Source organism: Podarcis muralis, chromosome 14 (genome assembly GCF_964188315.1).
Source record: "Podarcis muralis chromosome 14, rPodMur119.hap1.1, whole genome shotgun sequence".
Lineage (NCBI taxonomy): Eukaryota > Metazoa > Chordata > Lepidosauria > Squamata > Lacertidae > Podarcis > Podarcis muralis.
Genome location: NC_135668.1, coordinates 1,053,928 through 1,078,264, shown reverse-complemented (window position 1 = coordinate 1,078,264; position 24,337 = coordinate 1,053,928). Strand labels below are relative to the sequence as shown.

The 24,337-nt window shown below is 46.2% G+C and overlaps 1 protein-coding gene across 4 annotated transcripts; it reads right to left on the bottom strand.

Annotated features, from left to right (window-relative positions):
* Positions 1-1,489: 1,489 nt before the first annotated feature.
* LOC114584903 (uncharacterized) lies at positions 1,490-24,110 on the bottom strand. Of its 4 annotated transcripts, none has more exons than XM_077918765.1 (8): positions 23,871-24,104; positions 18,071-18,117; positions 15,999-16,355; positions 14,599-14,991; positions 12,846-12,950; positions 12,715-12,739; positions 12,591-12,622; positions 1,490-5,647 (listed from the first exon to the last, which is right to left on the bottom strand). In XM_077918765.1, the coding sequence occupies exons 1-8, from the start codon at positions 23,963-23,965 to the stop codon at positions 5,460-5,462; spliced, it is 1,242 nt and encodes a 413-aa protein (XP_077774891.1). In that variant the 5' UTR covers positions 23,966-24,104; the 3' UTR covers positions 1,490-5,459. The 4 variants fall into 4 exon arrangements, with proteins under 4 accessions (XP_077774891.1, XP_077774892.1, XP_077774894.1 ...); XM_077918766.1 differs by lacking the exon at positions 23,871-24,104 and adding an exon at positions 19,114-19,518; XM_077918768.1 differs by lacking the exon at positions 14,599-14,991 and having other exon boundaries at positions 23,871-24,110.
* Positions 24,111-24,337: the final 227 nt, after the last annotated feature.

Here is a 24,337-nt window from a genome sequence, read left to right as displayed (position 1 = left end):
TGAGGAAATCAGCCCTGAGTGCTCACTGGAAGGACAGATCGTGAAGCTGAGGCTCCAATACTTTGGCCTCCTCATGAGAAGAGAAGACTCCCTGGAAAAGACCCTGATGTTGGGAAAGATTGAGGGCACAAGAAGAAGGGGACGACATAGGACAAGATGGTTAGACAGCGTTCTCGAAGCTACAAACATGAGTCTGACCAAACTGCGGGAGGCAGTGGAAGATAGGAGTGCCTGGCATGCTCTGGTCCATGGGGTCACGAGGAGTCAGACACGATTAAACGACTAAACAACAACAACCACCACTGTACTTGCATTTTGCAACATGCAACAATGTTCCGCAAGAAGAATGCCACTAAGTGACTTTAACTTACGGGAGCTTTACATTGGATACAACCTTTACATTTTAAAAATGTACTTGTCAGGGGCTCAGGGACAGGGCCAACTTCCCCACCAGAGCGTAGCGGGGGGGAAGAAGCCCACAGATCAGGACCAGCGGGGAGGGAGAGTGAGTCAGGACTGACCACGCCTCCGTCGGGGAGTGGAGGAGCGGAGGGGAGGTCAGTTTCAGCCAGCCCCCCCGAAGGGGGAAGCAGTGACAGGAGCAGTGTAGCCGTTAGGAGGAAGGTGGGAGGCTGGGCGCGCGCGCCAAGTTCAAATGTACAGGCGCACGGGACAGCAGAAAGCCCGGATTGGGAACCAGGTCCTAAAGCCCGCCGGAGGGAGGGGGAAGACTCGGGGGAGTCAGCGTCAGAAGAGTCCAGAAAGGGGAAAACCCCGGCGGACAGGCGGACCCAGAGGAAAAGGGAGCAGAGGAAGAGGTGGAGCAAGGCTAGGGTCTTAAACTGGTGTCTGGGGGGAGGAGACTCAGATGGAGCTTCGACGGTCTAAGGTTTCAGACGTAGGGCTGCGCGCCACGGCTGTAAAACCAATAATGAACTTCAATAAAGACTTTTGTATATAAAGAGGTACTGGCGTTGGTCCTTTGTGAGCTGGGACCTGAGGCAGCTCTGACAGTACTTATTGTCAAAGCCACCTAAGGGGCACTCCACCTTGATGAAAGAGGCCTGGCCTGCTCTAGCTGGTGCAGGAGTGGCTAAGAAACAGAGCTGCAGACCAAGAAGTTATCCATTCAAATCCTGCCTCTTCCATTAACTCACCTCTTGATCTTATGCAAGCTGAAGACTCTCAGGCTCCACCCCCACCCCCAATGAGGAGGCTGTAATACTCTGCTGAAAGAATTAGTAGTAGCAGCAGCCAGTGTGGTGTAGTGGTTAAGAGCGGTAGTCCCGTAATCTGGGGAACCGGGTTCGCATCTGCGCTCCTCCACATGCAGCTGCTGGGTGACCTTGGGCCAGTCACACTTCTCTGAAGTCTCTCAGCCCCACTCACCTCACAGAGTGTTTGTTGTGGGGGAGGAAGGGAAAGGAGATCGTTAGCCGCTTTGAGACTCCTTCAGATAGTGATAAAGCGGGATATCAAATCCAAACTCTTCTTCTTCTTCAGCCGTGGTAGTATTTTATTTATTTTATTTATGAAGCATTTCCAATGAAGCATCTTGAAATGATTTCACAATACAATTAAAATATCCATAAAACAACTGCATATATAAATGCACACACAAATCCATTATGCAGTAGATACATTACTATAAGATAATGTATGTGAAACGCTGAATATTCAGAGTTATATAAATGTGGAATATTATTACAGTGGTACCTCGTTCTGGAGGTCTGTTCTTAACCTGAAACTGTTCTTAACCTGAAGCACCACTTTAGCTAATGGGGTCTCCTGCTGCTGCCGCACAATTTCTGTTCTCATCCTGAAGCAAAGTTCTTAACCTGAGGTACTATTTCTGGGTTAGCGGAGTCTGTAACCTGAAGCCTTTGTAACCTGAAGCATCTGTAACCCGAGGTACCACTGTACTCTTAACACATTCACAGCACAATCCTATGCATATTTATTGAGAAGTAAGCCAAGGGGACCTACTCCCAGGTAAGCTTGAAGAGCCCCTCTTACCTAACCCCACTTAACTGGAATTAAGTGCCACTGAATTACCATAATACTTCTGAGCAGACATGGCTAGAGTTGCAATATCAATAAAGGTAAATGCATGGTTAGACAGAAGGAACTGCTCACTCTCAAACAGAGGAACGCAGGATTGCTTGCAGACCTGAGGCAGTGCACTGACTGGTAAAAATGCACAGGATCGGCCTGCGGGAGGTGATTAAACACTTTTACAAAGCTTCCCCAATGCCAGAATCAAATGTTTGGCATCCAGTTGACATCTATGCCAGGTGCATTTCACTTCAAAATGACAAGAAGGATTTGCAGGGGAGACGCGTGAGCAAGGTGGGTGCTTAGTCCTTCCCCTCCTGGCCACTATTGCCCTGAAGCCCCAGAGGGAGGAGCACACCTCAGGAATATTGCAAGGGCAGCAGGAGGGAAATTGTCCAATACCCCTTGGCAGGGGAGAGGAGCACCTGGGATTTCCAGATGTGCAGAAATCAGAATATTATTCCCATGGGAAAGGAAAGGAAAGCTTAGCTTTCTAGCAAGAGTGAGGGTGGCATCTAGTGGTCCAGAAATAAAATCCACCTCGCCATCTCCAGGTAGCCTTTTGGATAGTTGCTTTGAAGAAGCATTCCATTTTTAAAAATCATGTCAGTATATTATCCAAATGAGTAATATAATAAAGAAATCAGGGTTTGTTTCTCTGAAAAAGGTTCTTTAGCCTTCAGGCAGAATACAGCTTGTGAAAAAGAACCTGCAGAAGCTGTGAAATGGAGCCTTATAGGAGGATTTTGCCACTGATGTTCTTGTTAGAGGTGAACTGTTATCCCTTTGCTTTCGCAGCTTTTCCTACTACTGGGGGGGGGGGGATGGCAATCTTCAGGCAAAAATTATGCTTCTGCATAATTGCATAACGAACTTCTGCAAATATAAGGCAGAACCTAGGGAACCTCAATCCCAGAGACCAAATGAGCACCCCCCCAGCCTCTCTATTGGCCGATCCAAACCTCTGCTTGTCCCACCGCTTTCACCCAGGGAAACCTGCTCTTTGGGGCTGAAGAGCGGGTTTTCCCTGGGAAAGTGGCGGGACAAGCAGAAAACCACTTGGACCCAGTGGCTAGGAAGGGGGGTGCAGGCCACCCCAGGTGTCATCACTGAGGAGGGTGACAAAAAATAGCCCCGGCACCCACCGCACGCCCCTTCCTACGCCACTGCAGGCGAACTCTCCCCTCGCGTGATTTCCAGAAACCAGAAGCATTGCTGCCTCCAACTTTGCAGGCAGAGCACAGCCTTTATGGCTAGTAGCCTTTGACTGCCCTCTCCTCCATGAATCTGCCTAAGCTGCCTCCTCCTCTCCGTCTCCCTCGCCTGCTCACTTTGGCACAGTAAGTCTCTGCGGAGGAAAACCGCTTCACTCCGCAGGAACCAGGAGAGTCCCTGCGCGGCCAGCCGGGCAGAGAGCGAGGCTGCCCCCGGAGCCAGGAGGGGCGGCAGGGCAGTGGCGTAGCGTGGGGGGTGCAGGGGGGGGCCAGCCGCACCGGGCGCAACATCTGGGGGTTAGGGTTAGGGGGCGCAAATTACTTGCCTTGCCCCGGGTGCTGACAACCCACGCTACGCCACTGCGGCAGGGATCTTCCTGCCAGGTTTCAGCCGCCTGGAAAACCTTCCAAGGCTTGATTGGGTTGAAATGGCCTGAGGCTGCTTGGGACGGGTTTCCATGGGGGCTGCTTTTCTGATATTGTCGGGGGCGGTGTGGGAGTGAGTTAATACATTTGGTGGGTCTGGGTTGCTCTGGGTTTTATGACTGCAAGGTGGAAGCCGCCTTTGGAGGCTCCTTGCCCTAAAAAGCAGCTTTTGAATCTCTGCAATAAGCCAGAAACCCACCAGCCGGCCCCATTTCTTCCCCTCTCCATAAGCGGGCTGCATTCCTTTCCCTGGCTCCTACCTCCAGCTGCAGGGCATGCGTGCCACCCCGGGCACCTGAGCAGCTAGCTACGCTGCTGCTTGGGCCCATGTTTTGCAGGCATGGGACTAGCAGCAGCAGCAGGTGTGTGGATGAGCCCTGTGTGGCCTCCCAAACCCTTCACAGGCTGCCCCTCCTCTCCCAGAGCATACCCTCTCCAGCTCTGCTCCATCCCCTCCTTGAGTGCTTGTGCCAGGCTGAAATGTGTCCCAGAACCCTGATGGTGATGGTAATCAAACTCAACTTGCTTTATTTATTTATTTATTTATTTATTTATTTATTTATTTAAATTTTATTTGTTCATTAAATTTATATCCCATCCTTCCTCCTAAAGGCATTCAAGGTAGAAAACACCAAGCAACAAAGTAATAAAAATAATAAAAATATATTTAAAACAGTTCCAATACAGATGCAGACTGGGAAAGATCTCTCTTTGACACACTTCTTGGAACAACGCCTGTTGCTTGCCTAGATGGGGGTGTAAGCAGAAACCTCTGACTTTTGCATGGCTGGTAAGTAGCCTGTTCTATAAAGGGCAGAGTCACAACAATTGCCTCAACCACATCCACCTGGCCCTGCCCACCCCTAAGATGCTGTCCCCATGGGCATGTGAACCTGACAAGCACACTGTGGCACCACCGGGCTGGAGTTCACGCCCAGGCACTTGCCAAGGCCAAAGGACATCCCAAAGGACCCAACGTCAAGGCAGTGTAGGGTGGCAAAGAGTGCCCTTAACCCAATCGTGCCTCAGGTATTTGCCCCACCAGATCTTAACTTGTCTTTCCTGCCCAAAATGAAAGCCAACTAAACCAGTCCAGAACACCAATCCAAAAACAGGACTCCCAGCAGAATGGCGTCAGCAAAAAAAGAGGAGTGAGTCCCCAGGCCAACTGGGGGCTTACGAAAAAAATCCTATTCAGCCCCCAAGCAGGGTGTAAGGGAAGGGTGGGTCCACATCTGGAAGGCCACAGGTTCTTGAGGGAGGGAGGCATGCATGCACACCATACATTAAAAGCACTATGATACCACTTTAAACAGTCTTGGCTTCACCCCCAAGAATTCTGGGAGCTGTAGTTCATTAAGGGCACTGAGTGCTGTTATGATAGGGTTGCCAACTTTCTGTGGGCAATCTTCCAAAGCTCAACAACTTTCCCCAAAAAAGCTCAAAAACCTTTTGTGTCCGATTTATGGCAACCCTATGTTATGAGATCCCCCTATTACGCTTCTGGAGCTAATTCCCAGAGTGGTTTAACAATCAATTCCTCTTCACAGGGAACTCTGAAACTGTAGCTCTGTGGGCCAAAACAGGGATCTCCTAGCAACCCGAATTCTCTGGGGGAAGCCAAAACTGTTTATGGCCTATTCCTGACTGAAGCTGAGAGATCAAGGACACTCGTCCATGGCCACTGGCCTTATAGTTAGTGTGGATGTAGACATCAAGCCAGAATTTCCACATCTGTAGCTAACATTCGATCCATGGCGCTACTCAAGATCTCTCTTTCTTTGGCACAGCATATATTGCTTGCACATTCTCTCCAGGTTGCATTCCAGGATCGGATTTGCTCTCTGGGAAAGAATAGAGACTATCTGGGTTCACACCAGGACTCATCGCGAGTGAATACACAACTTCATTCCCATCTATGTCATTGCGGCTGGAAACGGCATATGGGGAGCCTGTAAGGGGGAAAGACTCAGATGAGTTTTCAATCCTATCCTACAAAGTTATGTCAAGGCATTTTTAAGATGGAAAGTTCAACTATCTTATTTTTAAAGGGGGACCTGAAAATAATGGATGCACCACTTTAGAACCAAGCTATGGACCTACAACTAACATATGGCAAAGTCCTTTCTAAATTCTACCATTTTATACTAAAGGTAAGCAAATGGTTTTGTATGTTACTTTTATTTTATTTTCCTATTTATTTTATATTTAATTTTAATTTTATTTAATTTCATCCAAGGATCATAGGGCAGTTTACAATATCTTTCTTTTCCAGTGTTACATTCAAAATTTCTGTGTTGAACGAATTGGATAAATAATAAGAATAATAATGCGAGTCCTACTCAGCGTAGCCCCAATAAACTGAATAAACCTAAGTTAGTCATGCTCATTAACTTCAGCAGGTCTACTCTAAGTAGGAGAAACATTAGATCCTACCCTATGTACTGTTTGTTGTGTTCTGTGTGATGTTGATCTATGTCTGCTGTTGTGTGTTTTTTAAAAATAAAAAGAGTTGTGTGGATTCCCTGCACATAGAAACCAAGCACATCAGGGGGAAATGTCCTAGCCAAATGCTCTCCTTGTGAGTCAGCTTTCTCCATGCATGGATCTTTTATTAGCCTGGCCAGCATGCAGAAACATGAACCCTGACATGATTCAGCTACAGTGATTCAGTCCAGTAAATCCTTGACCCAGCATTCAGTTAAGCCATTCTAGAGAAGAACTGATTGAAAGTTTATTAGAATCAATAAGGGTGAACTGCAATATAATGGTGCCGTGTAGCCTTGTCTCCTGTTCCTGGTTCAGGATTCTGGTTACTCAGTCGTGCCATCCTTCAGGATATTGTATGTTCTTGTATGTTTCACCACCTGAATTTAATATGTGAAATGCCCTCGATCAGGTGTGGGGAACCTTTGGCCCTCCAAATGTTGTTGACCTACAACTCTCTCCACGTAGGAGAGAGACTTTCTGCAGGCAATGGCTTTTCCACCTGTCTTGCCCCACCCTCTAGCTCCCTGCCTCCTCTCGCTCCCTGCCTCCTCTCGCTCCCTGCCTCCAGCCTTTCCCAGACCATGACTTTGAGAACAGCAGAAGCAGCTGGGATGGAAGGAGTTGTGTGTCCTTGTCTGTCAAAGATTTTGTGTGTTTTGTGGTATTTTATGCATTATGGTTTGCTGTTATTTTTCACTGGGCTACAATTTTTTACTTTTTGAATGTTGTCTAGATTTCTACAACTGATTTAGAGTATTTTTGCACTGCTGAATCAGGAAATGGCATCCGTTTCTCTCCATCAGGTCAGGTTTACTGTAAACTGAATGGTGGGCATTGATAAAGGTAAGTACACGTAAATTGCATGTTGCTTCACCATTTTTCAAACTTCAGGGCTTGAACTTCCGTTTCTTGGAACTCCTGGAATGCTCAGCGGCAGGGAGGTCTCTCTTCAGAGTCCAACAGTAGTCAGCCATCATGACTGTGTCCCAGCGACCCTGATACCTGGTCTCCATCTCTTTCATGTCCTGATGGAATCTCTCCCCCTGCTCGTCACTCATTCATAGAATCATAGAATCATAGAGTTGGAATAGACCACAAGGGCCATCGAGTCCAACCCCCTGCCAAGCAGGAAACACCATCAGAGCACTCCTGACATATGGTTGTCAAGCCTCTGCTTAAAGACCTCCAAAGAAGGAGACTCCACCACACTCCTTGGCAGCAAATTCCACTGTAGAACAGCTCTTACTGTCAGGAAGTTCTTCCTAATGTTTAGGTGGAATCTTCTTTCTTGTAGTTTGGATCCATTGCTCCGTGTCCGCTTCTCTGGAGCAGCAGAAAACAACCTTTCTCCCTCCTCTATAAGACATCCTTTTATATATTTGAACATGGCTATCATATCACCCCTTAACCTCCTCTTCTCCAGGCTAAACATGCCCAGCTCCCTTAGCCGTTCCTCATAAGGCATCGTTTCCAGGCCTTTGACCATTTTGGTTGCCCTCCTCTGGACACGTTCCAGTTTGTCAGTGTCCTTCTTGAACTGTGGTGCCCAGAACTGGACACAGTACTCCAGGTGAGGTCTGACCAGAGCAGAATACAGTGGCACTATTACTTCCCTTGATCTAGATGCTATACTCCTATTGATGCAGCCCAGAATTGCATTGGCTTTTTTAGCTGCCGCGTCACACTGTTGGCTCATGTCAAGTTTGTGGTCAACCCAGGTTCTCAGGAAACCGGTCCATATGTGAAAATAGGTAGTGCATCTTGACGCTCATGTTGCAGCCCAGGTTTCTGAAAGCAGTCAGCATGTTGTTGACAAGTTCTGCGTAGTTTCTGGCCTTATTGTTGCCAAGAAAGTTCTTCACTACCAGAACAAATGCCTTCCACACTTCCAGTTCCATTTCGTTCGTTTGAGAGTCAGTGTGGTGTAGTGGTTAAGAGTGGTGGACTTGTAATCTGGTGAACCAGGTTCGCGTCTCCGCTCCTCCACATGCAGCTGCTTGGGCTAGCCACACTTCTTTGAAGTCTCTCAGCCTCACTCACCTCACAGAGTGTTTGTTGTGGGGGAGGAAGGGAAAGGAGAATGTTAGCCGCTTTGAGACTCCTTCGGGTAGTGATAAAGCGGGATATCAAATCCAAATTCTTCTTCTTCTTCTTCTTCTTCTTCTTCTTCTTCTTCTTCTTCTTCTTCTTCGTTCATTGAGTTTCCGAACTCTGGATCTCTGATGAGCTGACGGATCTGAGGACCGTCAAAGATGCCAGCTTTCAACTTCTCCATGGTCAATCCTGGAAAAGCCTGGCACAAGTAAGTGAAGCAATCGCCATCCTTGTCCAGAGCCTTGGTGAACTGCTTGATTAAGCTGAGCTTGATGTGCAGCAGTGGGAAGAGTATTCTGTCTCTGTCCACCAGAGGGTCGTTGATGACGTTCCTTTCTTTGCAAGGCACCAATTCCTCCCACACAGGCCAGTCCTTCTTCATGTAAGGCTGAGCATGGTCCCTACTATCCCACATGCACAGAAAACATGGGTACTTGGTGAAGCCAGACTGTTGTCCCAACAAAAAGTTCACCATCTTCAGGTCAACACAAATAAACCACTTATGCTGATCATAACCAATTTTCTCCAGCACATACTTCACCGCTTCATAGTTCTCCCTTCAGTGTACTTGAGTGAGCCAGGGGTATAGAGGCAAACTGGTTGCCGTTGTGTAGCAGAACACATTTCAGTGATCGCTTGCTGCTGTCAATGAACAGTCTCCAATCTTTGGGTTCGTACTGTGGCACTCCAAGCTTGAGCAGAAGCTGCACAATATCTGCACAGTACACCAAGTCCTTCTCTTCCGAGAAAAAATGGAGGTACTCTTGATGCCTGTTGCGGAAGAAGCTGATGCGAGCACTGTCAGAGAGGAGGTTTTTTTCCTTCAATCTGGATGCTAACAGTTCGGCAGAGTCCTTCGACAAGCTGAGGTCGCGAACTACATCATTCAACTCCTTCTGGGAAAATGGATGTGGAGCATCATCTTCAAGAACCACTTCTTCTTCTTCATGTCCTTCAACACTGGAGGCATCTTCGTCACTAATGTCAGGAAGTTCTCCGAAGATAGGCACTGGAATTTCATCACAATGAGCTACAGGACGACGTGCTGATTGAAGATTAGGATACTTGAGGTTGCTCCAGTTCTTTCTGTTGATCCCAGCCGCACCAATTTATGGAAGATTTCGAGGCTTTATGACTTCAAACTGATCCCTTTTCGACATAATCACCCAGAACTATCGGACCTGAATACTTCTTGTCATTAAAATAATCATTTCCAATCAAAACAATTATTCGACATGGCATTTTACCCCCACCAACTTCTTCTAAAATGCTCCACACAAGCATACATGTGAACAAAAACATAAAAAACACATGTGGCCATAGCTCAAAAACTTGACCTGATTGAGCAAAACCAATGTGATTTTTGGATTCAGCGCATCAGATTCGTCCTAAATCAACTGAAAAAAATGCAGACAACAAATTTGTTGTTGACCAGTGTTATAGGTAAAGGTAAAGGTACCCCTGCCCATACGGGCCAGTCGTGTCCGACTCTAGGGTTGTGCGCCCATCTCACTCAAGAGGCCGAGGGCCAGCGCTGTCCGGAGACACTTCTGGGTCACGTGGCCAGCGTGACATCGCTGCTCTGGCGAGCCAGCGCAGCACACGGAACGCCGTTTACCTTCCCGCCAGTAAGCGGTCCCTATTTATCTACTTGCACCCGGGGGTGCTTTCAAACTGCTAGGTTGGCAGGCGCTGGGACTGAGCAACGGGAGCGCACTCCACCGGACCAGTGTTATAGATTACATTTATTACAATAAAGAATTACTAAACAGTTTAATTATTATTTGATGTTTGATTTTGCTGTTTACTATTGAATTTTAGTGGATTGTTGAATTTTGCTTTATTTGATGTAGGTTGTTTATTTTAAAGATATTGTGACTATTTATATAGGATCAGATTGTTACTATTAATGTTTGATGTTTTATTATTATGATTATTCTTTGTGTTGGAAACCACCTAGAGTGGCTGGGCAAGTCAGCCAGATGAGCGGGGTATAAATAAATAAAAATTATATAATATTATTATCATCAACATCCTTGGCCATTGGCCCTGCTTGCTGGGGCAGATGGGAGTTTAGTTCGGCAAACATCTGGAGGTGCAAAACATCTGTCCCAGATGCACAGTCAGAAAGTGCAGACCTGCACAGCATGTCATTTCCAATGCCTGCACACAACATGCCTTTGACACCATCGATCATAACATCCTTCTGGGCAGTCCAAAGGAGCTGAGAGCTCGAGGCACTGTCATACAGTGGTTCTGCTCTTTCAAATCAGAACCAGTGAAGGCAGTGAAGGTCCTGTGTGAATGTCTGGAGGCGGTTGGAGGATGGATGAGAGCTAACAGATTGAGGTTGAATCCTGACAAGACAGAAGTTCTGTTTTGGGGGGACAGGAGGCAGGCAGGTGTGGAGGACTCCCTGATCCTGAATGGGGCAACTGTGCCCCTGAAGGACCAGGTGCGCAGCCTGGGAGTCATTCTGGACTCACAGCTGTCCATGGAGGTGCAGGTTAATTCTGTGTCCAGGGCAGCTGTCTACCAGCTCCATCTGGTACGCAGGCTGAGACCCTACCTGCCCGTGGACTGCATCGCCAGAGTGGTGCATGCTCTGGTTATCTCCCGCTTGGACTACTGCAATGCGCTCTACGTGGGGCTGCCTTTGAAGGTGACCTGGAAACTACAACTAATTCAGAATGCAGCAGCCAGACTGGTGACTGGGAGCAGTCGCCAAGACCACATAACACCAATCTTGAAAGACCTACATTGGCTCCCAGTACATTTCTGAGCACAATTCAAAGTGTTGGTGCTTTAAAGCCCTAAATGGCCTCAGCCCAGTAGACCTGAAGGAGGATCTCCATCCCCATCGTTCTGCCCGGAAACTGAGGTCCAGCTCCGAGGGCCTTCTGGCGGTTCCCTCACTGCGAGAAGCCAAGTTACATGGAACCAGGCAGAGGGCCTTCTCAATAGTAGCGCCCGCCCTGTGGAACGCCCTCCCATCAGATGTCAAACAACTATCTGACGTTTAGAAGACATCTGAAGGCAGCCCTGTTTAGGGAAGTTTTTAATGACTGATGTTTTAATGTATTTGTAATCTTTGTTGGAAGCTGCCCAGAGTGGCCGGGGAAACCCAGCAAGATGAGCAGGGTACAAATAAATAAATAAATAAATTTTATTATTATTATTATTATTATTATTATTATTATTATTATCATCATCATTATTTTGAACCTCTGCTAGACCCTTCCCTGCTGCTCCAAACTGAAATGGTCACTGTCATTCTTGAGGGCCTCTTAAGGAATTTTTATTACCCCAGTGCAGTCTGGAAATATGGCTGACCCGCACACAAAAGGAAAGAGTCCCCCACAGAATGAGATGCGAATGAAGCTCTAGAATCCTAAGGTGGTAAAATGAACCACCACCTTCCCATTACAGCAGCTGAGAGATCATATTTGCGAATGTTTCCCTGCATCTAGACAACTAGCATGGCAGGGAGCAGGGGTCAACTTGAATAAAATATGGGGGGCAGGTAAGCCCTACCTTGCATAATCAATCACATGGCACAGCACACACACACCATTTAAATGGCACTACCCATCAACTGCAGGGGGAGCCCCTTCAAATATTTTTGGGAGGGCGAAAGGACCTTGACCCCTCGGAGTTGGCTCCTATGGCAGAAAGTGCACCTTTCTCTCCAACAAGCAAGATTTTTTCTTGCATGGCGTCTTTGCATTCGCCGACCTAGTCTCCTTTCCTAACCTGCTCAAGTTCTATGCAGAATTTTAATTGCATGAATGCTAACTATCTGAATTCACACTTAATGATTCATGTCCACTAAACTTGACACATGTAACATCCTCTCTAAGGAATACAGTGGTGCCTCGCAAGACGAAAATAATCCGTTCCGTGAGTCTCTTCGTCTAGCGTTTTTTTCGTCTTGCGAAGCAACCCTATTGGCTTAGCGGATTAGCGCTATTAGCGGTTTAGCGGCTTAGCGGCTATTAAAGGCTTAGCGGCTAAAAGGCTATTAGCGGCTTAGCAGCTATTAAAGGCTTAGCGGCTTAGAAAAAGGGGGGGAGCGTAAAAAATCACAAGACTCGCAAGACGTTTCCGTCTTGCGAAGCAAGCCCATAGGCGAAGCGCATCAAAGCGCATAAGCGAAGCGCATCGAAAAACGGAAAACCCTTTCGTCTAGTGGGTTTTTCATCTTGCGAGGCATTCGTCTTGTGGGGCACCACTGTATGTGTTGGACATTTGCCTATATCTCTTACATGAGACACCACTTATAACATTATTCAAAAGGGGGCTTGTGCTTACAGTCTTCTTCCATTTCAGTTGTGGTCTGATCCCTAAATAGAAGAGATAAATTTAGAGTCATTTTTATGGTCTGGAAGGGAGAGAAGCACCAGCAGAATTCTTTATATTGTTTGACATGTAGTACCTTTGTTGCGATTCATATGCCTTTCCTGTCAAACAAAAAATATATGCATTATTAAGTAGCAGTTTAAAATGCTTTTGCAAATCACACAGTCACCTTTGATTCCACCTTATAATATGTTCTTCTTTCATTACCTTTAGACTTTTTCTTCCAGCAAAGGAACAATATTATCCCACTAATCAGAACAATTCCTCCTACCACTCCCAGTGAGATCTGTAGCTCTTTCGTAAAAGTAGACCCTGAAAAGAGATGCCAATATGATATGGTATCAGGTGGAGGAAAAGAAACATGGCACCCTCAGGCTAATTTTATTGTTTCCAAATTACTTAAACATTCCTCAAAGTTTTGTGAGGATAATGGATGGCAAACAGTGATCTGCTGATATGATCATACAAGCCAAAATCCTGTCTGTATTTTCTCGGGCTTAGAGCTTTGGGGATTATGGGGAGTGGAATTCAATGCTAGTCCTACTCAAAGAAGACCCTGTTCCCCTGTCAAACAGCTCTTAGTGTCAGAAAGTTCTTCCTGGTCTTTAGTCAGAATCTCTTTTCTGCATGCCCAGGCACCCCAAGCCCACTTTGCCTGACTCACAGAGAAGAACCAGACAGAACAGCACTGCTTTGAGTCAAATCAGGCCACCTCTTTATCGATTGCAAATGTCAGAGGTTTGGCATAAGCATTGGACACAACCATCAACATCCAGCCACCTGCTGGAAGTAGCCTTTTTGGAGAGGTCCTGTGACATACATCAAGTAGGAATGCCCCATGGGATCACCACCTTGAGGAGTGCTATGGCCCCTGCCTGGATGTCTGGACAGAAGCAACTTCTCCCAAATCCTTTTAATGGGATACTCCTTCCAGTGCTTTTTTTCTGGGGGTACTCAAGGGTAAGCAGTACCGGCACCTTTTTTTCCCCCTTTCAAATGTTAAAAGTGTGGCACTCAGTGTAATAAGTTCATGGTGAGCACCAGCACCTCCCTCCCCCCCCCAAAAAAAAAAAAAACATTGTCTGTTTTGGGTTTAAGCCAGTTGAGAAAACCTCTGCAGCAACTGTCCCGCACAAGCCTGTTGAAGGTAAGTGGAGTTGCAACTTGAATCCATTGCTTTGTGTTCTCCCCTCGAAAGCAGGAGGAAACCAGCTTCCTCCCTCTTCCGTGGGACAGCCCTTCAGATATTGGAAGATGGCTGTCCTATCACCTCTCCGTCTCTTCTTTTCCAGGCTAAACATACCCAGCTCCTTCAAGCATTCCTCATAAGGCTTCGTTTCCAGACCCTTGATCATCTTGGTTGCCCTCCTCTGCACACCTTCCAGCTTGTCAACATCCTTCTTAAATTGTGGTGCCCAGAACTGAAGGCAGGATTCCAGGTGTGGTGTGACCAAGGCAGAACAGTGGTCCTATGACTTCCCTTGATCTGGACACTAGACTTCTGTTGATGCAGCCTAGAATAGTGTTAGCTTTTTTAGCTGCTGTATCACATTCATGTTGACTCATGTTCAGCTTGTGGTCCACCAAGATCCCTAGATCCTTTTCACATGTACGCCAGGTGTCTCCCATTTTGTATTTGTGCATCTGGTTCTTCCTGCCTAAGTGCAGAACCTTACATTTGTATTAATTTCAGTGTTTCAGGAAGGGTAAACTAAAAAGTTCTGAACTGATTGTTTTCCCCCACCACTCGTGGCAGAGCCCAATTTGAGGGCAGATGACCATGATCCGTCCCCCACAAGGGTTTCTCCGAGAGTTTCCCAAATGTCTTGAGTGGTGAGGGAAGGCCTTTGGGGTGCCTGCCCTTCCTGCCTAAGTCCCCAGTCAATGAGGAGAGTTCCTGAGCATCCAACACTCAACTAAAGGAAGAGAACACATTTTTAAAAATAATTTCTAAACTCACCTTCACTGTTGCCTTTTCTCACTTGTACAGTCACATTATTTACAATCTTCCACACATGTCTGTTGGTGTAAACAGCAAGCAGGCAGAAATACACTCCAGTGTCTGAAGCGGTGGTGTTGAAAATTGTCAGGTAATGACTTTGATGTCTGTCAAGTGGGTCAGTCAAATTTTTGACCTGTCTCTTTTTGATCTTGGTGCCAACACAGCAGTTTAGATTATTAGAAAAACAGTGGTCTTCATTTGAAACAGAAGCAAGGCACCTCCTTTCAAATGTTTCCTTAATCCAATACAAAGTAAATATGTCTCTGGCACCAGTCAAATCAAATTCACAAGGAAGACTGAAGTTCTGTTCTCCTTCAACAACCACTAATTCTTCTGATTGCATGTTACTCTCTGCAATGCAAAATGGCATAGTCACATGAGAGTAACAGTGGTACCTCGGGTTACATATGCTTCAGGTTACAGACTCCGCTAACCCAGAAATAGTGCCTCAGGTTAAGAACTTTGCTTCAGGATGAGAACAGAAATTGTGCTCCAGCGGCACGGCGGCTGCAGGAGGCCCCATTAGCTAAAGTGGTAGTTCAGGTTAAGAACAGTTTCAGGTTAAGAATAGACCTCCGGAACGAATTAAGTACTTAACCCGAGGTACCAGTGCATAATCATGACATTTTTTTCATACAATTTGCTAGAAATGTGCAAAAGCTTCCCCTTGGTTCTTTCTGGCATTTGTACCTCACTGAAAACTAACATTACATATTCAAGTCAGTGACCCTCAAGCAAAATGGGCAAAGTTTGAAAAGGGAGAGCTTTCCAATACTTTTGCTTCCAATGGTGAATTTTGACCTGTGCATTATTGCAGCTTATTCTGCATGGATCTGATTGAACTGGTTTGCATTCTGTCTCCCTGCCAAAGTAAACACCAGCCAGTTATGGCATCCTACTAATACTATCAAGAATTGGCTCACTGAATTCATGGACCCAGGTGAGCTGTGCCCATTAACTTCAATGGGTCTAATCTGCGTAGGACTAAGATGGCACATCCATCTGGTCTAACGCCTTCTCTCTTTTTAAAAAAAGGTCTTTCATTTATTTTGACTCTTAGAGTTATCCTCAGTTGGAAGCACATCATTTTTGCTTTTGCTGTGAATTTCATGGCTGTTGCCTGCATTCCCACTAGCAAACATAAATGGAAATGGTTCTAAAAGAGAAATTATGTTCTTAGCTCAGGGGCAGAGAGCAAGAGAGAACCCACTCTGAAACCCTGGAGTCAGTGCAGATAATCCTTAGCTAACTCTGTATGGCAGATTTCCTGTGTTCCTATTTCTTTTTCCAGTGCACCTGTTACTCTTATGCTTTCTGAATTCACCTCAAAATGACATGCTGTCTTTTAATGCACTCACCTACAGTGTTGTTTATTATTGCTACAATGAAGAAGTTGAAATTCCTGCAGTGGTCCTCCTTATTAATAAGTGGGTGTGGATCTGACGCATTGCTACCTGACAGGGCTTTGCATGCAAATATTCCACCACCTGGGAAAGCAGCAATAGAGACATTCCTTTGTGTACAGTTTAGATATCTGCTTGTAGGGTTCTTTCCTGCTGGGCACTGAGAACTTGGATCACAAGGCATTGGCTGAAATTGGACCAAGGAGGAGCAGTCTTTCCCCAACCACCATCTTGATTCCTTCTGATCGGCTGATGTGTTGCTGCAGCTCAGCCAGTGATTTTCATTTTCATAAATATTAATGAAGGTTGCGCCTGTAGGGGGAAGAAAGTGTTCATGGCTCGTATTTGTAGGATCTTGCACTTCAGGGCAAAAGAATTCCCTGAACCTTTGGAAGCTGTAATGTGGTCCCTCTCCTGAATGTATCTATGCTAGTATATATTTCTTCAGTGTTACACCGTTTTAACTGCCATCACCTCCCCAAACTAATACAGAGCTGGAGTTGGAGAGTGGCTGACAGAGCCTAAGAAAAGCCTGCTGGATCAGCCCAAAGGCTCTTCTACTCCAGCATCCTGCCCTCAATGGGGCCAACCAGATGCCTATCCTATGGGGAGCCCCCAAGGCAGCGGTTCTCAACCTGTGGGACCCCAGATGTTGTTGGACTACAACTTCCATCATCCCTGAGCTCTGGCCTTGCTAGCTAGGGGTGATAGGAGTTGTAGTTCAACAACATCTGGGGACCCGCAGGTCGAGAACCCCTGGCCCAAGGGGACCTGATGGCAAATCTCCCTTGCGAGTCTCAGCCCCTGGAATTCAGAGCCCAGCTGCCTCTGGCACCAGAGGTGGTATGTAGCCACTAAAGCCAGTAGCCATTCAGAACCTTATCTTCCATGAATTTGTCTAAAGCCATCTAAATGGGTGGCTGTCACTCTTTCCTGTGAAGGCATATTTCATAATTTAAGTAAATGCCTTGCAAGATAGTTCTTCCTTTGGGCCACTGGGAATCTCACCCCCTTTGGATTCATTGGATGACCAACAAAGGGGGAGAAAAATGGACCTCTGTCCATTTTCTTTACATCATGCAGACTTTAAGACACCTCTGCCATGCCAAAGGATGTAGGGCAGCTATCAGCTGTGACAAAATTACAGAACTTAAACAATCAATTATATGTAAATTACATTGTCATTACATTATTCCAATATATTAATATTAATGCAATGCAAATTGGGGCAGGGAAACTGTAATCAGTTACATATGATTTGGAGGTTGAAAAAATAGCAACAGCACCAAATACTGATTGTATTTGCTAGACTGATTTCCATTCTGGGCATGGAAGAAGTAAGCAAACATCAGCAATTTCTGCTACTGTTTCCATTTTCTCCAGATGTCTCCTACACCCCTCATTATGTTCCCCTCACCTGCCATTTTCCCTAAATGAAATAACCTTTCCTCTCCAGCCCATTGATTGTTATTGCTTATTTATTTGATAAAATGTATACATGGCCCAATTGTGAACAACCTTGAAGCAATTTATGAAAGGAATAAAACAGTAAAGTCATTAGTAAAAACAATTAAAAGATTCAGAAAATTAAAACCAGCAATAAACTAAGAACACATCAGCAGTTGAGATATTTGGTAGGCTTGTCTAAACCAAGATGCTTTAAGCATGCACTGAAAACAGCACAGTCAAGGCCTCTCACATTCACTCTCATGGTGTAAAAGGAAGGATGGTTAAGTCAGTTTCAGTCTGTGGTGTAGATTCACATTTCGTTTTTACTATTACCAACAAAAGGCTGTTTCAGGCACTGCCCCAAACTGAACATCTTCCATCTGCTCTGAGGAGCCCAAAATTGGCTTTGCAGAAGTGCCAGGGGCTCTCCATGACTTCACAACAGTTTTAAAGAAAAGGGAAGTTGTGGCAGCAGCTGCTCTGCCTGGCGTGGTCCTTGGTGGACCTTCCCTCACAGTTCCTCTCCTTAAGAAACCAACAGGAGCAGAGACCATGAGATCTCTTTGTAGGACACGTACCTGAAATTTCCCTTAGGAAAAGAAGAATCAGCATGAAAAACATAATCCTGAAATGGAAAACAAAAAAAAGCAAATGGTCTTGTCGCCTTAAGTTCTCTTCGCTTGAGAAAAGAAAGGAAAGCAGAAGAAGAGACAGCTGACATGAAGCAACTTGCAAGTGCAGCAGTTATTTACAGCCTTTCACTTCCCTTCTGCTTAGAAATCACTCAAGGCTGAAACTTTAACCGCAACTGACTCCCCCTCAAACACCTCCTCTGGGGAATTAACACATGATACAACCAAACTAGGAAGTTTCAGAGGTGGCTGGTGCCCAATGGCATTGGCAGGGCAGAAGGCAGGAAGACCTGCCTATATTGGCGAGATCAAAGCCAATGATAGGCAGAGACAACTAATTCTAGTTTTGTGTCCATCCTCCTCCCTGCCAAGTTGGAAGCTGATTGGTGGTGCCATTCCATAGACTGGCTGTGATTTAGAAGACATGCAACCAGCGGGTAGCTGAGGGTGGACTGAGGTTGGTGGGGCTGTTCCCTTAATGGATGCCACTCCCACAATAGCGGAGACAGTTAAAGGTAAAGGGTAAAGGGAGCCCTGACCATTAGGTCCTGTCGTGACCGACTCTGGGGTTGCGGCGCTCATCTTGCTTTATTGGCCGAGGGAGCCGGCGTACAGCTTCCGGGTCATGTGGCCAGTATGAGTAAGCCACTTCTGGCGAACCAGAGCAGCACACGGAAACGCCGTTTTACCTTCCCGCCGGAGCGGTACCTATTTATCTACTTGCACTTTGATGTGCTTTCGAACTGCTAGGTTGGCAGGAGCAGGGGCTGAGCAACAGGAGCTCACCCCGTCGCGGGGATTGGAACCGCCGACCTTCTGATCGGCAAATTCTAGGCTCTGTGGTTTAACCCACAGCACCACCCGCGTCCCCAGCGGAGACAGTTAGCGAAGAATAAACAAGGATGATTTGAGGGTAATTGTCCTTGCAAGCTCCCCACAGGGCCCGGGGCGGGGGGGGGATGAGCTTCACTTGCAAATAGTCTCAGTACCTGGCTCTCGCTCTGGCATGGAATACAGGAGGCAGGGAGGCACTGAGTGCAAAGGTACTTCTTGTCATCTTATTTGTCCTCCCAGTTGAACGACGTGGCCCAGGGAGAGAGGGAAAAATAGTGGAAGTGAACAGCTGGCTTCGCAAATGATGTAAACAGGAACTGTTTAGATTCTTAGATCATGGACTGCAGTTTCTTGAAGATGGACTTCTGGCAAGCGATGGGCTGCACCTCACAGCGGTTGGGAGGAATGTTTTTGCCAAAAATCTCATAAACCTCATCAGGAGGGCTTTAAACTGACTAATGTGGGGGAGGGAGACAGTGCTCCTGAAGGTAGGAGTCTATCAATTGATGAAGATGATCATCCAAATGTCATAGACCAAATGGAGCAAACAGCACACAGACCTAGTGGTGGGAGGAAAAAATCCTTAAATAAGAGACAAGGGGGAATGATTAATGGACTTCAATGTCTGTACACTAATGCGCAAAGCATGGGAAATAAACAAGATGAGCTTGAGCTCTTGGTACAGCAAACTAAACATGACATAATAGGCATCACTGAAACCTGGTGGGATAAGTCCCACAATTGGAATGTAATAATGGAGGGATACAATCTATTTCAGAGAAACAGACCAGACAAGAAAGGAGGAGGAGTGGCGTTATATGTCAGGGATGTGTATACCTGTGAAGAGATCCAAGATTTAGAACCTCAAAGCCAAAGTGAGAGCATTTGGGTCAAAATTAAGGGAGAGAAGAATAACAGAGACCTCATTGTCGGAGTTTACTATAGATCCCCAAGCCAAACGGAGGACATAGATGATGCCTTCCTGGAACAGATGGCCAAGCATGCAAAAGGAAGGGAGATTGTAGTAATGGGGGACTTCTTTTTTTTTTTTTTAATAATATTTATTAGGCATTTCCAATTATAACAATATCAAAAACAAAACATCCCAATTTAAAGTCTTATTTTCCATATCATCTTTCCAGGACTTCCCCTCCCCTCCCCCTCTTGCATTCCAATTCTTACAAATAAGTTCAGCAATTTCTTATCCCAGATTTTAAACTTAGTGTCATTATCCCAATTTAAAAATATTAGCCCACCTCCTAAAATCGACCTAATCCCTTCCACGCGTTCTCCCCTTTAATATACATAATAGATTAAAATATAATAAAATAAAATGTAGTTTTACACCCTTTGGATTCCAAATTTCCCTCCCCCTTTCCCCGGTTGCGTCCCCAATATTTCTCAAATCTGATATCTTCCTGTAGCTCCCACATTTTTTTTTTTTTTTAAACCATAGTCCTTTACCAGTCATTTTTAATTTTGTATATCCAATCTTGGAAGGAGTCTATCTCAAAAGGGCCCATTTTTCCCATCCAGACTTTTTTATACTTGGGAGTGAAAACTCCAGTTTTACTTCTTTATACTTTTTCTGGATGTTCCAAATGTTCCCGCTTCCAGCTTTATCCATTTGTCGATTGTTCTTGTTGTTCTTGTTGATCTGTCTCCTCTTTTTCCCCTCCTTTTCTTTTCCTATTTTCCTGCACAGATGATCCAATTCAAAAAGTCTCTAAATTCCTCTGCAAAGGCTCTGTTATTCAGGAACCAAACATGATGCCAAATCCCTTCCATTCTTCGGTAGATAAGCCCATTGTCTGCTTTACATGTGTTAGCTTCTGTAGCCAAAATAGTGTTCCATTTCTGCAGTTTCCCAGGAGATAAAGAGTTCTGTTCAAATTCAGTGCTGACAACTTGTAGTATCCCTCAGCTCCTCTAGGTGAATTGCAATAACTCAGTTCCCTTCCAGATCACAACCAGCAATCATAGTAACTTAGTATTCCTTGTTTTAAACATTCTAAATCCAAATTATAACAAATGTAACCGGTAAAGTCCTTGCAACAAAGTTCTTTTTTGTTCTTCTGCTTTGACAGCTCTTTGACAGCTGTCAAAACCTCTCCTTGTCTTCTCCGGGCACTCTAGCTAAAACGCTCCCAGGTTCCGTGGGGGGGGGGGTTGCTTTTTAATTCACTTCCACTATTCTCCTCCAGCTCAGTCTTATAATTTTCCGTCGCGAAATTTGATAACTTTTTCAAAATAGGGTTGCACTCGATCTTAGATGTTAAGTCCTTTGCTTTAACTCCTCTACAACGGGGGGGGGGCTGACTTCCTTTTTACACCCTCCCCGCTCGTTCCAAATTTTTTATAAATTTTGTCCTTTTTAATCCAAGTTCCAATTACTCACGGGTTATACTTTGAGTCCGAATTTCCAATGGAAGAAGTCAGCGCTCTCCGTCGAATGGCATGCGGCTTCGCTCGGCAGGGGAAGCGGAGTACTCAAAGCACCACCCCCCCCCCCTGTCACCCGTTCCGTAGCCTTTAAAAAGGCTCCTTCGCGGGTCGAGGGGGGGCTTAAAAGGTGCCAGCCGAGTCACCATGTCCATGGGTTTCAGCGCCCATGGTTTTTGAGGGTCCCCGCGTCGCCGGAGCGGGAAGACCCAACCCCTGCCGAGCAGGCTCCCTCCGGAGCTCGGAGGGAGTCCGCCATTCGGCGATGGCGCCAACCTGGAACAGATGGCCAAGCATGCAAAAGGAAGGGAGATAGTAGTAATGGGGGACTTCAATTACCCGGATATTTGTTGGATGTCAAACTCAGCCAAGAGCATAAGGTCAAACAGATTCCTCACTAGCCTTGCAGACAACTTCATTGTCCAGAAAGTGGGAGAAGCAACAAGAGGAACAGCCATTTTAGATCTGGTCCTAACCAATGTTGATGACCTGGTTAGTGGGGTAGAAGTGGAAGGATCATTAGGCACGAGTGATCATGCTCTTCTGAAGTTTACTATACAGCGGAAAGGAGCAGCCAAGCATACTAGGACTCAATTTCTTGACTTTAAGAAAGCCGACTTCATAAAACTTAGGGAAGTGCTGGGTGAGATCCCATGGACAGTAATACTAAAAGGAAAGGGAGTTCATGATGGCTGGGAGTTTGTTAAGAGGGAGATAGTAAAAGCACAACTTCAGGCAATACCAATGAGACGGAAACATGGAAGGTGCCTAAAGAAGCCAGGGTGGCTATCTAAAGAACTTTTAACTGAGTTAAGACTAAAAAAGGATGTGTACAAAAAATGGAAAAGGGGGGAAACCACCAAAGAGGAATTCAAACAAATAGCCAGCACGTGTAGACACAAAGTCAGAAAAGCTAAAGCACAGAATGAACTCATGCTTGCTAGAGATGGCGTGTGACACAGTTGAAATTACAGCCTCTTTCTCTGGGTACAAAGGAAAAGAAAGAGCGAGGCGGAAGCAGCGGTGCTGTGCATGATGGAGAATAGGAAGAATGAAGAAACAACATGGGCAAAATAAAGATCACACAGAGGAAATATATGGGATACAGAACTCCTCTTGCAGAAATAAAATTTATTATATGAATGGAAGTAAAAAAAAACCTCTGTAGCTGTTGATAAGGGATTAAGATCAAGACGGAATGTAAATGGATTAATTAAGACTTCGGAAGCAAGATGAAATAAAATTATCTCACCTTGAAATCTAGTACACAGGAGGCCACGCAAAATGTATAATTGGCTTTATAATTGATATATATTTGAATTTGAATTGTAATTTGAGATTGTTAAAATGTGGTTTATATTGGATTTTAGTAATTGAAAATTAAGATATTTTTTTTTAAAAAGAGAGGTTGTGGGGTTGTTAGCCAGTAGCTCAAATGGAGGAGCCTTACCTGGGACGTTCTACTGCACAAGCACCACTCCTAGTCATTACAATAGAGCCTCTGAAAGAGAGCTTCTAAGCAACTCTTGCCCATAGCTCAGACCTCAGTCTCCAGCTCTTCCGTCCTTGGTGGCACCCCAGGGAGACCTCTTCTGAGGAGCAGGTTTGGCACCACATGGAGAATTCCAGGTCGCATCCACAGCATACATTTAAATCTGATTTAAATTGCATGGCTTCCCCCAAAGCATTGTGGGAACTATAGTTTGTTAAGAGTGCTTGGAACTGTAGATCCAGGAGAGGTAAATTACACTTCCCAAGACAATGTTAGATGTGGTCTAAATGACTGTAGCTCCATTAACCCCTCCAGCCACATCCCAAGCCCTGTCTTGCTGCTCCTTCTCGGCCCCCCTCCTGTGGCTGCCAGAAAGCTCTGTCCCCCCTGCAGCGGCGTAGCGTGGGTTGTCAGCACCCGGGGCAAGGCAAGGAATTTGCGCCCCCTAACCCCTAACCTGCTGCCGATGCCAGCTTCTTCTTGCTGCTGCCTGGGCTGGGGTATTTACGGTAAGGTAGCCACGGCGGCGGCGGCGGGTCCGTGTCAGGTGATCTGAGGCGAGTTGCCGCTGGCGCTGCCACCCAAACGACGCCGCTTGCTCGGAGGAGGAGGAGGGCAGAGAGGCGAGGAAAATGCAACATGGCCCAGCAGCTGCAGCGGCGGCGGCGGGGCTGTGAGGAGGGGCTGCCTGGCGCGCCCTCCGTGGCCCTGACATGCGGGGACCGCGGCGAGCGCTGAGAGCCGCTGCCAGCTCGTCGGTTCCACGAGACATGGGGCTCTGCTACAGCCTGCGCCCGAGGCTCTTCGGCGACTCCGGAGGCGGCGAGCGCGCGCCCCCCCAGATGTTGCGCCCGGTGCGGCCGGCCCCCCCTGCACCCCCCACGCTACGCCACTGCCCCCCTGGAAAGAGCAGGGATGGTTTGCCTTCATAGCCTGTGCTCTAATACTTCCTCGCGAATCTCTCCCTTTAGTCCTCACCTGATAAAACCTAGGAGACCTTCACTGCAGCGGGTGAAAATGAGTGAACTCGAAAGTTTCAAGATCCATAAATGCTCCGGACTTGCTCGTCGCATTCTGGGCCTCTGCGTGTATTACCCTGATCGGCCACTAGGTGGGAGAACAACATTTCCTCTCTCTGACATTCTAAATCTAATTAGTGTTGCTCAAAATAGGGAGAAGGGGCAGATTGCATAAAACGGGGTGTGTAGATTAGAACGGGAAAGCAAGATATGCCTAGTGTAGGCAGAGTGAGAGTCCTCACTGTGCATGGAAAGGAGTATAAAGCCGGAACAGGGCTTGGACTGAACTCTAATTCATGTTAACTAATTCACTGAATTAATTCAGAAATCTTGGAATTGCACCTGAAAGTATTTCCTATAATTTCCAGCTGAACTTAATGTGAATCGAGTTCCTTCTGCTGTGGAACTCTGGGTGTTTTTCAATTC